The sequence below is a fragment of the Myxocyprinus asiaticus genome, chromosome 48 (genome assembly GCF_019703515.2).
Source record: "Myxocyprinus asiaticus isolate MX2 ecotype Aquarium Trade chromosome 48, UBuf_Myxa_2, whole genome shotgun sequence".
NCBI classification, from domain to species: domain Eukaryota; kingdom Metazoa; phylum Chordata; class Actinopteri; order Cypriniformes; family Catostomidae; genus Myxocyprinus; species Myxocyprinus asiaticus.
The window spans coordinates 17,764,128-17,777,269 of record NC_059391.1 but is presented as its reverse complement, the minus strand read 5'-3'; the positions used below and the strand labels follow the sequence as shown (position 1 = coordinate 17,777,269).

General features: G+C 42.2%; 1 protein-coding gene across 5 annotated transcripts in view; it reads left to right on the top strand.

Annotated features, from left to right (window-relative positions):
• The window catches only part of LOC127437815 (lysine-specific demethylase 7B-like), a 55,752-nt gene that overhangs the window by 32,103 nt on the left and 10,507 nt on the right, over window positions 1–13,142 (top strand). For 4 of the 5 annotated variants that reach the window (XM_051693005.1, XM_051693009.1, XM_051693008.1 and 1 more), the window contains 4 exons: window positions 5,808–5,949; window positions 6,133–6,319; window positions 6,737–6,899; window positions 12,329–12,416. In XM_051693005.1, the coding sequence (XP_051548965.1) occupies window positions 5,808–5,949; window positions 6,133–6,319; window positions 6,737–6,899; window positions 12,329–12,416 (580 nt within the window). The remainder of the gene's footprint in view (window positions 1–5,807; window positions 5,950–6,132; window positions 6,320–6,736; window positions 6,900–12,328; window positions 12,417–13,142) is intronic. The other variant, XM_051693010.1, reaches the window with a different exon arrangement.

Sequence of the window (13,142 nt, the reverse complement as noted above, 5' to 3'; positions counted from 1 at the left end):
CCTGCACTGAGATACACAGTCATCGACTAGAGATTGCTCTTATGTAGAACTTTAAAGTAAAACTTGCCTGCAAGCCTTAGCGATGTTTGAATTGAGTGAATTGTGCTCTTGAGTTGGTTCTTATCAAGCAGTAAGTTTACATAAACTTTAAAAGTTCGATTTCAGTCGGACAAAAACAATAACTTGTCTTTTTAAAATGTCATGTAAACTCTTTAGTCTAGCTGAAATTGTACTTGTCCTATTTTTGTAAAGTTAGACAAACAGACCTAGATAATGAGATTGTAGCTTATATTCAACAAGCATGTATACACCTTTTTTTGTCTGCAGTCAGACCTCTGCATTTTTGCACATACTCCGAAAAACAGAGGTGACACACTGCGTTTATTGAACTCTTCCTCAGCTGATGACCTTCCTTTAAATATTCAATTACGCATTGTCATTTATTCTTGGATAGACAGATGAAGAATGTAGCTTGATTAAAACTGTGCATGTAAACGTAATGAATTAATTGCTCACACCGGTTCACAAATCGATCTGAATGATACTTTAGCGAATTACTCTGGATCAAAAATTATTTAACAAAAATATTTATTATATTTGTTTGTAATCACAAATTGCCAAAAAGTTATTGGAAAAACCATTGAAACTCCTTGGTCAAATAGTGCATGTACCCTGTTACGTTCCTGTGGCGCTCCCTCAAGCTTCACGTTGATTTGATGCCCAAATTAGGTGTTGCAAGACATAACGGGGAATCAGTGAAAAAAGTTAAAGGTACTTGTTTAATTGATCATTCATCTTACATTTCTAAACTCTGGATTCGTGTGTTCTGTGGCTAATCTAAGAAAAATCAAAATCGCGGAGCGATTGTATGGAGGAGAACTCACTTTCTAAGACAGTTGCTGTCCTTTTTTCTGAGATGTCAGAACTAAAACATCTCCTTCAATCACTTCAGCCTGGGGTGCCTGCCACTCCTGTAACTATTAAACAGGAGGATAGTTCAAGTAAAATAATTGGGGAAGAGCCTCTTGACTCCCCTTTTCTTTCACGTCATTCTGACTTGGACGTGCTCTCTACTAGTGCTTCTGACTTTTTCTTTCTTTCTTTTTTCACGATCAGATGGATGTTGTGGATGTTACTGTGCAGACTCCCCCCCCAGGATGTTCATTCTGGTCTTTCAGCTGCAGGGGATTCTAGTGGGCATTCAGTTTAGACATCAGGACAGGCTCCGTCCTCTTTGGATGACACTTTGGCTGTGTTTCGGATGGTGGTTGCTCGTCTAGGGCTGGACAAGTCACCTGCCCAACCAGCCCAGTCCAATGTCTTTTTTAGACAGTTCTCAGCTGTGGCTTCATTTGCTATGCCGCCATGCAAAGATTTTGTGTCAGAATTTTCAAACGCCCTCACGGGGTCTAATGCACCTAAACGCCAATCAAAGACCACTCATACACTAGCATCTATGGCTGAAGCAGATTCCATCGGGGTGGGCCGCACTCCAGAAATAGAGCAGCCTGTTGCAGCCCTGGTGGTGTCACCTGACAAGGCCCTACGGGGCAATGTGCAATGCCCCAGTGCCCAATGTGGTCACACAGACTCGCTGCTGAAAAAGGCATACGAATCTGCTGCCTATATAACCCGCACTGAGAATACAATCTGTCACTTACTCCTCACTACCACCAGTACATTGGAGTCAGCAAACGTTGACGCCTCAGTTTCACAGTTCCTGCAGACGGCTCTTCTGACTATGGGCAATGTGACCCGTGAACTAGGTACTCTTACCGCCACACTTCTGGCAGCCCGCCAGGGGGACCATGCCAGCGCCCGCCCGCCGTTTTTCAATTCAACACCTACAATACTGGTGCACAACAGTAGATCCCTGGGTTTTGACTACTCTGAGCAGGGGGTATGCTCTACAGTATAGATGCCGGCCACCCAAGTTCTCATGGATTGTCCCTTCAGTGGTCAGGGATGCAGTTCGTTCAGTGGCTCTCTCAGGAAATTCATTCTCTGTTGGAAAAGAGAGCCATAGAAAATGTTCATCCCCTCATTCAAAGGGAGGGTTTTTATTCAACTTATTTTCTAGTTCCAAAAAAAAGATGGTGGTTTTCATCCAATTCTCGATTTAAAGCACCTAAACTTGTTCCTGAAAACTCTGCTCTTTCGAATGATATGTGCAACCAACATTCTTCTGTCTGTCAGGAGGGAGGATTGGTTTACGAGCATCGACTTGAAGGACACACACTTTCATGTTCTGATTGCACCTTAGCACAGGAAGTTTCTTCAATTCAGTTTTGAAAACCAGCCCTATCAATTCAAGGTCCTACCATTCAGTCTGTCTCTGGCCCCTCATGCACCTGTTTTCACAAGGTGCATGAGTGCAGCTCTTTTTCCTCTATGGTCCAGAGGAATGCAGATCCTTCCTTATTTGGAAAACTGGCTGCTTTGTGCCCCCTCAATGCATCAAGCTGTCCAGGACACCAGACTGCTTTTAGTGCATGTGCAGATACTAGGTCAAACTGTAAGCAAGACAAAGAATTGCCTGATTCCGGTGCAGTCAGTTACTTTCATTGGAATGACTCTGGACTCTCATGCAATGACTGCCACTCTGTCACATGCTCGGGCAGGCAATATTCTGCAGCTCCTTGCTTGTTTCTGGATGGAAATGATGTTGCCATATAGAGTGTTACTACAGCTTAGGGGGATGCTGACTGCCTCCACTTCTGTGATTCCACTGGGCTTGCTCCACCTCAGACCTCTCCAGTGGTGGAACAACAGTTTGCGGTTGAACCCCACCAGACATCGTCATCAGTTGATTGTTGTTTCCCACCGTTGTGTTCATGCATTGGCACAATGAAATCGTTTGGAGTTTTTAATGACAGATGTATCCCTAGGAGTCATTCCTTCTTGTCGGGAAGTGGTCACGATCGATGCTTCCCTCTGGGGGTGGGGTGCATGGAATCACGAGGTATTTGTGGCCATTGGTCTCCAGATCAGTCCACGGACCACATCAACCTCCTGGAGTTACGCACGGTTTTCCTAGTCCTGCAATATTTCTTGCCGGTTCTGCCAGGCCGTCATGTCCTCATTCGGTCTGACAACATATCGACGGTGTTCCACCTGAACCATCAGGGTGGCACAAAGTCGCTCAAGTCCTTGCATCTCACTCACAAGATTCTCACCTGGTCTCTTCCCCGACTATCATCGCTGAGGGCAGTTCACCTCCCAGGGTCAAGCATTCAGGTAGCAGATGCTCTCTCAAGGGATCTTCTGCATCCGGGAGAATGGAGGCTTCACCCAGATATGGTGCAGAGCAGTTTGGCGAAGCAGAAGTGGATCTTTTCCCATCAGGCGACCACCCATTGTCGCTTGTGGTTTGTGTGGACAGAGACATCCAGCCCATTAGGGCAGGATGTGCTGTCTCACCAGTGGCTGAACTGCCTACTTTATGCATTTTCTCCTATTCCACTGTTGTGGGAGACATTACACAGGATATCCCTGTGCAACCACAGGGTGCTTCTTGTAGCACCCCGATGGCCAGCCAGGCCTTGGTTTCCCATACTTCTGAGACTATTGGTGGGCAGGCCGTGGCAGCTTCCGCTCCGGAAGGATCTGTTATCGCAGATGGATGACTGTTTGGCACCCGGATCCAGCCCGTCTGCAGCTTTGAGTTTGGCCTCTGGGTCCAACCCTCTTCTAACTGATTGTGAAACTGCTGTTGTTCATACTATTGTTAGTGCTAGGGCTGCATCCACACATCAGCTCTATGCTGTGCTTTGGAATTTTTTCTTTTCATGGTGCAGGGATCGTGGGTTGGATCCTACACACTGTGAGGTTCCAAGAGTTTTGAGTTTTTTGTAATATCTCTTGGATGCAGGCAAGGCAGCTTCCACATTAAAAGTATGCTTGCAGCCATTTCTGCGTATCATGTACCAGTTAATGGTTCTACTCTTGGTTCCCATATTCTTATTTGTAGTTTTTTGAAAGGGTGCGAGACGTTTAAGGCCAGCCTGCAACTCCCATTTTCCTGTGGGATTTACCACTTGTGCTTGACTTTCTCTGTTTGCCACTGTTCGAACCTTTTGCAGATGGCTGACCGTAATTGGGTATTTTTGAAAACTGCCTTTCTGTTGGCCATCGCTTCCACTAAGCGAGTCAGTGAGTTACATGCATTATCTGTTAGTAAGTTATGCATGCGTTGATTGCCAGATGATTCTGGAGTTGTGATTTGGCCAAATTCATAATTTCTTCCTAAAGTTCTGTTTCCTCAGTTCATAAATCCGTCCATTACTCTGGCTGCATTTCAGTGTTCGTCCCAATCAGATGAGTCGAGGGATTATCTGTTATGTCCTGTGTGAGCCTTGAGGTGTTACGTGGGTTCTACCATTTGTCTTGGACAAACAGATCAGCTATTTGTTTGCTGTGGTGGTCCGGAAGGGTGCCGCTGTATCTAAGTAGAGATTGTCACATTGGATTTTGGAGATGATCACTCTGAGATACAAGAAAGCCCAAAAGCCCTTGCCAGGAGGTATCTCTTGTCATTCTACTAGGGCTTTGTCTACATCTTGGGCTGCCTTTAGAGGAGTCTCCATGGCAGATATATGTGCAGCTGCTACCTGGGGTTCTCCATGTACATTTGCTCGCTCAATATTGCTACCCCTCATGCTGTGAGTTCAGCGGTTCTTCAGGGACAGCCTTGACTGTTTTTCAGGTGAGTGGCATTCATCATGACTGACGCCTCTGGCGGTCAGGAGGAATGAAACAGAACGCTAGTTACGTAGGTAACTGTGGTTCTGTGAATTCCGGATGACCGCCCGAGTTATTTGTCACTCGGTATGCACGAGAAAGATGTACCGAGGCTGAACGCTGAGCTAATGTGGCTATTGTCCTTGAGGCTCAGCCTACGTCACTTTGTGACTTTGTTGGTATATTCTCTCGACCTGTCTAGCTGGCGCAGCGATAATCCACTAGTGCTTAAGCACCACCTCTGCCGTTCATCTGGAATTCACAGAACCACAGTTACCTACGTAACTAGCGCATTGCTTGATGAATGGTAAAGTTAACTGCAATGACGTTATGTCTGTGGCTCGCATTTAAATCTCCAGCTTTACATCCTTAATGCATTTCTGACTGCAAACAGCAGGCTAGCTGCCCAGCTAATTCACTTACTTCAATGGGTATCTTGTCTGCACTGCACACCAGCAGAATCAAACTTTGTGTGTTTTCCACATTGCTAATTGCTCATAATAATGCAGTATTGTCTCCACCTGCTTTTGTCCCACACTGCTTTGGGAACACCTTTTTATGTCTCCGGAACTATTCAAGATGTTTGTTACTGGATGAAAAATTTATTATTGGCATAATAGCTATAATTTATGTATGTACAAACAAATATTACAGTCTAGACACTTGAGAGAATTTTGAAATCAAACCCATATTTTTTACACTTACATGCATTTGGCAGACGCTTTTATCCAAAGCAACGTTCAGTGCTCGCAAGGTATACATTTTAATCAGTATATGTGTGCACAACTTGCATCTGCCAGTGTGCTTTTGGATCCATAAATGCAGTAGACATTTTTGTTGGCAATGCTTCAAGCAATAATGTACCTGATCCCATTATAGCAATAAAGGAGCTCTTTATGGTCGTCTTTGCGGATTGAGTCCATCTCTGGCTAGGAACATTAGAATGCTGTAAATTGCTGCCATTGCAGATTTTCCTGTAGAGTTTGTAGGATGCAACGGCACAATATTCTATAACTGATGTGTTCCATTTACACTCAAGACACTCAACCTGCTCACTTCACTTGTAGGAGGGGACAAAGTGATTGATGTCATCGATGTGGCCCGGCAAGCAGACAGCAAGATGAAATTGAGCACATTTGTAAAGTATTTCTACAGCCCAAAGAGGCCAAAAGTACTAAATGTCATCAGCCTGGAGTTTTCAGACACCAAGTGAGTATTGTTTGAAAACGTGTAGTAATTAATTATTGCTCGGGTGAGAACAAAAGTATCTTTTCTGAGTGCAGGGGAAATGTACTGTAGCATTGGTGCAAAATGGCTGTTGTGGTGGCCCCTGAAATGCTTTTGCTCAGTTGTATGCTTTGATCTCTAAACTTAACATTTTCTGTTGCTCAGGATGTCAGGGCTGGTGGTGGTGCCTGATATTGCCCAGAAGATGTCTTGGGTGGAGAACTACTGGCCTGATGACTCTTACTTTCCCAAGCCCTTTGTGCAGAAATACTGTTTAATGGGCGTTAAAGACAGCTACACTGACTTCCACATTGATTTTGGGGGCACGTCTGTGTGGTACCATGTACTATGGGTACGTCCACATCATGTCTGTCATAGTTCATCTTTCTTTTTATCCACAATTAGAGGCCGTTCACACTGAATGCGTTTTTGCGTCTGTCCATACTATTTTTTAAATTGTTTTCTAAAGTAAACAGGCAGTAGACATCTTCAATCATTTCACCACATCTTGTGCAGTAGAGCTGCATTTTTTAAACACTGTGTCAAGTTAAAAAGTACTTTAACTGTTAAAAAATGCGTCTTGAGAAACCTGCATTCTTTATTTGTGATACTGCATCTAACTATTTCTTTAGTGGAAGGACATGTTCTCTGTGAACGACCCCTTACATTCTTTTAAAGAACAATTTGGCAGCTTTATTTCAACTGTATTGGCAATAATAAGTCCAGGTTTTTATATTATTTTTTTATTTTTTTATTTTTATTTTTTCAGGGAGAGAAGATTTTTTACTTGATAAAGCCAACACCAGCCAACCTTGCACTATATGAGCAGTGGAGCTCGTCACCCAACCAAAGCGAAGTGTTCTTCGGGGAGAAAGTGGACAAGTGCTACAAGTGTGTTGTGCGGCAGGGAACAACGCTTCTGATCCCTACAGGTTAATCCTTTTTTTAGCACCTCATCCATTAACGCAGACCATGATTGCCAAGGCCGTTATTTGCAAAATATGAAATCATGTGGCATCTACAAACAAATAATTTTCTCAGAGCTAACTTCCTTTTTCTAACCTACTTTTTCATCTTTTCTCAGAGCTAACTTCCCTTTTCTAACCTACTTTTTCAGTTATGTTTAACCAACTGGTGTTAACATAATTTTAGTAGATTTATAAAGTTATTTCCCCTCAAGATCACTCTTAGCCCTTTTCCACCGACATGGTTCGGGGGCGGGTTCCTGGGCCGGTGCGAATTCTTGAGCTGTTCCTCGCGTTTCCACCGCAGAAAATGCCATTCTGGGGCCGAAAACCTGGTTCAACACCGGCCCCAAAAGCTTGCTGGTCTCCACACAGGAACTGATTACAGCTTGCTATCTATCCGGGACATTAAATTCAGCCAGTCACGCTCGAGATAAACACCAAAGCGCCGGTGTCCTCTGCTGCTGATCTCAGTAAGTTATTATATTTGCCGACTTCGTTAGCTTTCCTTACACTGTTGTCCTCTTATTTTGTGCATTGTTTTGTTCAGTAATTAAATTTTTGACCAGCTACTCACTAACTTCGGAAGATCGCGGCTATCTGTTAAGTAAACTTCTGGATTCTCAAGATGTAAACATAATATTATATGCTATGGCAAAACTCCAAATATAACCATCTGCTACACCTATGTTAATAATGATGTACACTGTTACAGTTTACAGAATTTAGCAAGTTAAGCCATAGTTAATACAAAATAATGTAATTTCACTACCTGTCGTCTTTAGTGTAGATGTCGTCTCTGACAGTCTTGTTAAGCAACATAATAACGTTGGATTTCATTACTTTGTATGTTTAAATATGTCCTCAAAAACAAGATTAAAAGCTGTACACAAACACTGTTGTGGTGTGCCATGTTTGTTTATGGGTAGGTTAAGTATTCGCGTAACCCATTACGTCACCATTCAGTTCTGAAGTCAGTGGAAAAGCGCGGCCGGCTTACAAAAGGCTCCAGATTGCCCCGGCCGTGAACCAGCGGAGCACTGGCTCAGCACACGAACCTTCACCATTTCAGTGGAAAACGGCTAACAGGCGTCCTAGCAGAGTAATGACAAGTACAGTTCATCACATTAACAATGGCCATGTTCCACAAAGTCCAAATACTTTGATCTTAATTTTGAACTGCATATCTATTGTTTTATAAGTTGAAACCTATATTTTTGTGAAATGTTTTGCTTCAAGTGTGTTTGTGCTACATTCTTTAAAACCTTTTTATTTCATTCATGACTCCTGGTATTTTAGTATACAATGCAATTTTTTAAGTTTTTAAGTATGCCTTAAAGGGATAGTTCACCCAAAAATGAAAATTCTCTCATTATTTACTCTCCATCATGATATACCAGGTATGTGTGACTTTTTTTCTTCACCAGAACACATTTTAAGAAAATCTGAAAAATATCGTAGCTCAGTAAGTCCTTTAAAATGCAAGTGGATGGTGATCCGATATTTGAAGCTCTAAAAATCACAGACAGTCAGCATAAATGTCATCCATACGACTCCAGTTAAATGTTTTCTAAAGCGACGTGTTTAGCTTTTGGTGCGAAATAGATAAATATTGACTCTAAATCATCGCATCCGGTCAGCTTCACGAGAGGGTGGAGATCACGCGGACTCTCATGTGACGTATTACCGTTGCCATGATACGGACATAATCTCATGTTCTCCTCTCGGTTGAGACATCCAGGATAAGCACACAAATGCAAAATTGTAAGTAAATAAACGGAGAAATACAGATCTAAACCAAAACCAACCAAGCTACTGTACAGCCTTCATCCTCCTCACTTGTAAACAGCGCTACTCTTCCGGCTGTGATGCACTTGCGTCAGTTCTTGCGTGTTTCAAATGCCAATGCTATTACATCACATGCTCTTACCGCTTCTGACCAGAAGCATGGTTTAGAGTTAAAAAAGTACTTAAATATTTATCTTTTATGCACAAAAAGAGATCGTGTTGCTTTAGAAGACATTCGTTTATCAGCTGGTGTCATATGGATGACGTTTATGCTGATTGTCTGTGATTTTTGGAGCTTCAAAAATCGGATCACCATTCACTTGCATTTTAAGGACTTACTGAGCTATGATATTTTTCTATTTTTCTTCAAATGTGTTCTGGTGAAGAAAGCAAGTCATACACACCGGGGACATCATGAGGGTGAGTAAACAATAAGAGAATTAAAAAAGTTTGGGTGAACTATCCTTTTTTTTCCTCCCCTTTTCTCCCCAATTTGGAATTCCCAATGCGCTCTTAAGTCCTCGTGGTGGCGTAGTGACTTGCCTCAATCTGGGTGGCGGAGGACGAATCTCAGTTGCCACCGCATCTGAGACTGTCAATCCGCGCATCTTTTCACTTGGCTTGTTGAGCGCGTTACCGCGGAGACTTAGCGCATGTGGAGGCTTCACGCTATTCACCGCGGCATCCACGCACAACTCACCACGCACCCCACCAAGAGCGAGAACCACACATTATAGCGACCACGAGGAGGTTACCCCATGTGACTCTACCCTTCCTAGCAACCGGGCCAATTTGGTTGCTTAGGAGACCTGGCTGGAGTCACTCAGCATGCCCTGGATTCAAACTCGTGACTGCAGGGGTGGTAGTCAGCGTCTTTTCTCACTGAGCTACCCAGGCCCCGGTAAACTATCCCTTTAAGTGTCCTGATACTTTTGTGGGCCACTTTAGGCTAATTAATTTAGTACATGTGATAATTGGTTCAATCTTGATATTTGAAGTTCTATGACTCAAAATGAGAAGGATATGGTCTGAAATGAATCTGGTTTCCAGCTGAAGGGAGGAGTGTGGTGGGGTGGTCTGCTGATCACACTAACAGACCAATTTCCGACCGTGGGATCCTACACATCCCCCTGCTGTGAGAGAAACTTCAAAAGTCCTTCAAAACTTGCATGAAAGTTGCTCACTGATGGTTCTCTGTCTGAATCTAATGTATATTTATGCATTTACATACTTCTCAGGCATTTGGTATGTATTTTCAAGCGTAGACAGGAAGTCATGGTTGTAGTTGACAGACTGAGTGTTGTGTGGGCTCTACAGTGGTTTGGGGTTGATTCTGCTCAGATCTCGGTCAGGCATATAATCGTTGCAGTGGATGGCCCACCCAGCACACACCACATGTATGTGATCTGTAGGCAGCTGTTATGTTTAAAGTCACACAATGTTGTATTTATACAATTCCCACACTGATCTTGGAAGCATGTTTGTGAAGTCTGAAGGTGTTGGAATGACATTTCTGTGAACTCTAGATCAGTAGTTTTCGACTGGTTATGCTTTAAGACCCAGATTTTACTAAGGACATAAAGTTGTGTCCCAACACAGGACCAAAATTGTTTGTCGCATTAAAGTAATGAAAACCGTCCTCAAAATGAAACATTGAATTATGTGTTAGTATTACCATGAACTTCATAGACTCAAAAATATGCTAAATTACTAACATGACAGAGGCTTATCAGCATGACAATATAAAAAAACGACATACTGCCTTTGTCAAAAACTAAATATATGGGAAGCATTTTCACCTCTCTTTTGTTCCATTTTATCATTTGCATTTAGCCAATGTTTTCTCACCTGCTGTAGGCGACCATATCAGAACAGACCTGCGACCCATTGCTCTAGAAGTTTGCCACTTTTCAGTGGCAAAATGTAACATGAATTTTGTGATGGACTGAAATTACCCTCTGTCCACCTGTACGCCGGAAATGAATGGCTCGCTGTTAGCAAAAAAGGGGACAGCTGCAATTTAGACCAGGTACCGGATTCACGAAAATGTTCTTAAGAAAAAAATTAAGAAAGTTCTTAGGATAAATTATAAGAAGTTCGTAAGAACGTTCCCAAGTGCAATTCTTGAAAAATTCTTAAGGTATCAAATATTTTCATAAGAAAATAATTTTTTTTCTTAAGAATAAAAGGACAGGCTTTGACATTGTCTGATCAGCCAGCTAATGGAGTTGCCTTGTCTAATAGCCTACAACAAATTCAATACTTCAACACTGGTAAATTGTAACAATAAATGTATCTCTTAACTTTTTTTTAAAAGTAGCAAGCCCTTTGCGATCATTTTTTTATTGTAAAGTGCGTGAGATCTTAATGACATTAACCGTCATAGGACAGTTTACTTGGTGCGAACCATTTGATAACTTTAATTTGACATAGAAGAAAAGAAAAGAAACAAATACTTCAATAGACAAGAGCTGGATGTTCTTGTTGAAATTACTGCAAGGAAAAAGTTCTCCTTGGGAAGCTTGATAATTATATCACGTCAGAAAGAGGCAGGTAAATGGGAAAGGGTGGCGGAGGCTGTCTTCGCTGTGCCCAACGCCAATAGGGATGTGGATGGGGTGAAAAAGAAAGTCTCTGCTTTTTAATGTTATAATTATTGGGGGGGCCTGGGTAGCTCAGCGAGTATTGATGCTGACGACCATACCTGGAGTCGCAAGTTCGAATCCAGGGCGTGCTAAGTGACTCAAGTCAGGCTTCCTATACATCCAATTGGCCCGGTTGCTAGGGTGGGTAGAGTCACATTGGGGTAACCTCCTCGTGGTTGCTATAATGTGGTTCTCGCTCTCGGTGGGGCACGTGGTGAGTTGTGCGTGGATACCGCGGAGAATAGCGTGAGCCTCCACACGCGTTCAATGCGCTCAACAAGCCACCTGATAAGATGCACGGATTGACTGTCTCAGATGCAGAGGCAACTGAAATTCGTCCTCCGCCACCCAGATTGAGATGAGTCACTACGCCACCACGAGGACCTAGAGCATATTGGGAATTGGGCATGCCAAATTGGGGAGAAATGGGGAGAAAATCTTTTTTATAATTATTGTTTCTATGAACTCTAAAGATCATGGAAAGAGAACGCTATATGCAGCACGTCCGTTTGAATTAGCATGATTGGTCACCACATTAAGAAGCTTCAAAACAACATTTATTGTTTGAATTTGGTTAAAACATTTACATGGTTTACAAGCTGAAACATAAAACAGTCAAAAACGTTCTTAGGAATACAATCACATTTCTACGTAAATAGCCCATTGCAACTTCAGAGTCAATATGAAAAACCCAGTAAATTCATTAAACATCTTACCTCTTAGGATTTAAGACAACTGTGAGGTTATCCTAACTTTAAGATTTTATTTACCACGATTTTTAAGAACATTTTATTCGAGAATTTGAATGCTTAATTTTTTTCTTAAGTTAGAAATTAAGAAGAAAATGGTAGTTAAGCAGGAATTTCTTCTTAAGAACGTTTTGTGAATCCTGCCCCAGATGTCTGTATCTGTGTGTCAGCATCTGTTGGTCAGCTGTTGACATGTTCTTGACCCCTCTTTCAGGATGGATTCATGCGGTTCTCACCTCTCAGGATTGCATGGCTTTCGGAGGGAACTTCCTCCATAACCTCAACATTGGCATGCAGCTCAGGTGAGTGGTCGGCTACACTCTTACAACCCCATGAAAGTCCCGTGAAATCTCAATTGCTGTTTTGTGGCTTTAAGTCCATATCTGTTAGCTTTGAGGCCATCTACTGTAAGTGTACTCCTAAAAGTTGACAAAAAAAAACACATATATAGTAGATATATGTATACCGTCTTTCTCACTGGTAAAGTGGAACAAAAATATGCTCTGCAGAATGAGAATGCCCTCTTCCCCAATAGCACCTACAACCAAATAGCAATAGCAAATAGTGAACTATATAGATACAATTTTACAAGACAAACTTTGATGTCAGCTTTGCAAAGCCTTGTTTAAAAGTTTGAATGTTTTACACGCAAGAGCGAGAGAGAGCGAATAACTTGAAGCAGATTAAAGGCCTTATGTGAGTTTGTTAACAATTGAAATTTTGACAGTTGGAGTTTGAATTCACAAACATTCCATTTCAGCCTCTTGGCTCATTTCAACATTGCGACAGAGTAAGTGTAAGGAATTTTGGTCACTTAAGGCCTGATACGGGAAAACCAGAAATCTGATCGGTTAGAAAAGATATAGCACACCAAGTCAGAAAAAGTGTAAAAGTCTATGCAAAGTTTAGTGGATGTAGCTTGAAAGCTCTAGGTGAAGTTTGTGTTTGAAATTTTGGTCTTGGTTTAGAGTTTTTGGAAAAACCCTTAAACCATGTCTGTAAAATAACAGTATGTTGAATGGTTTGTC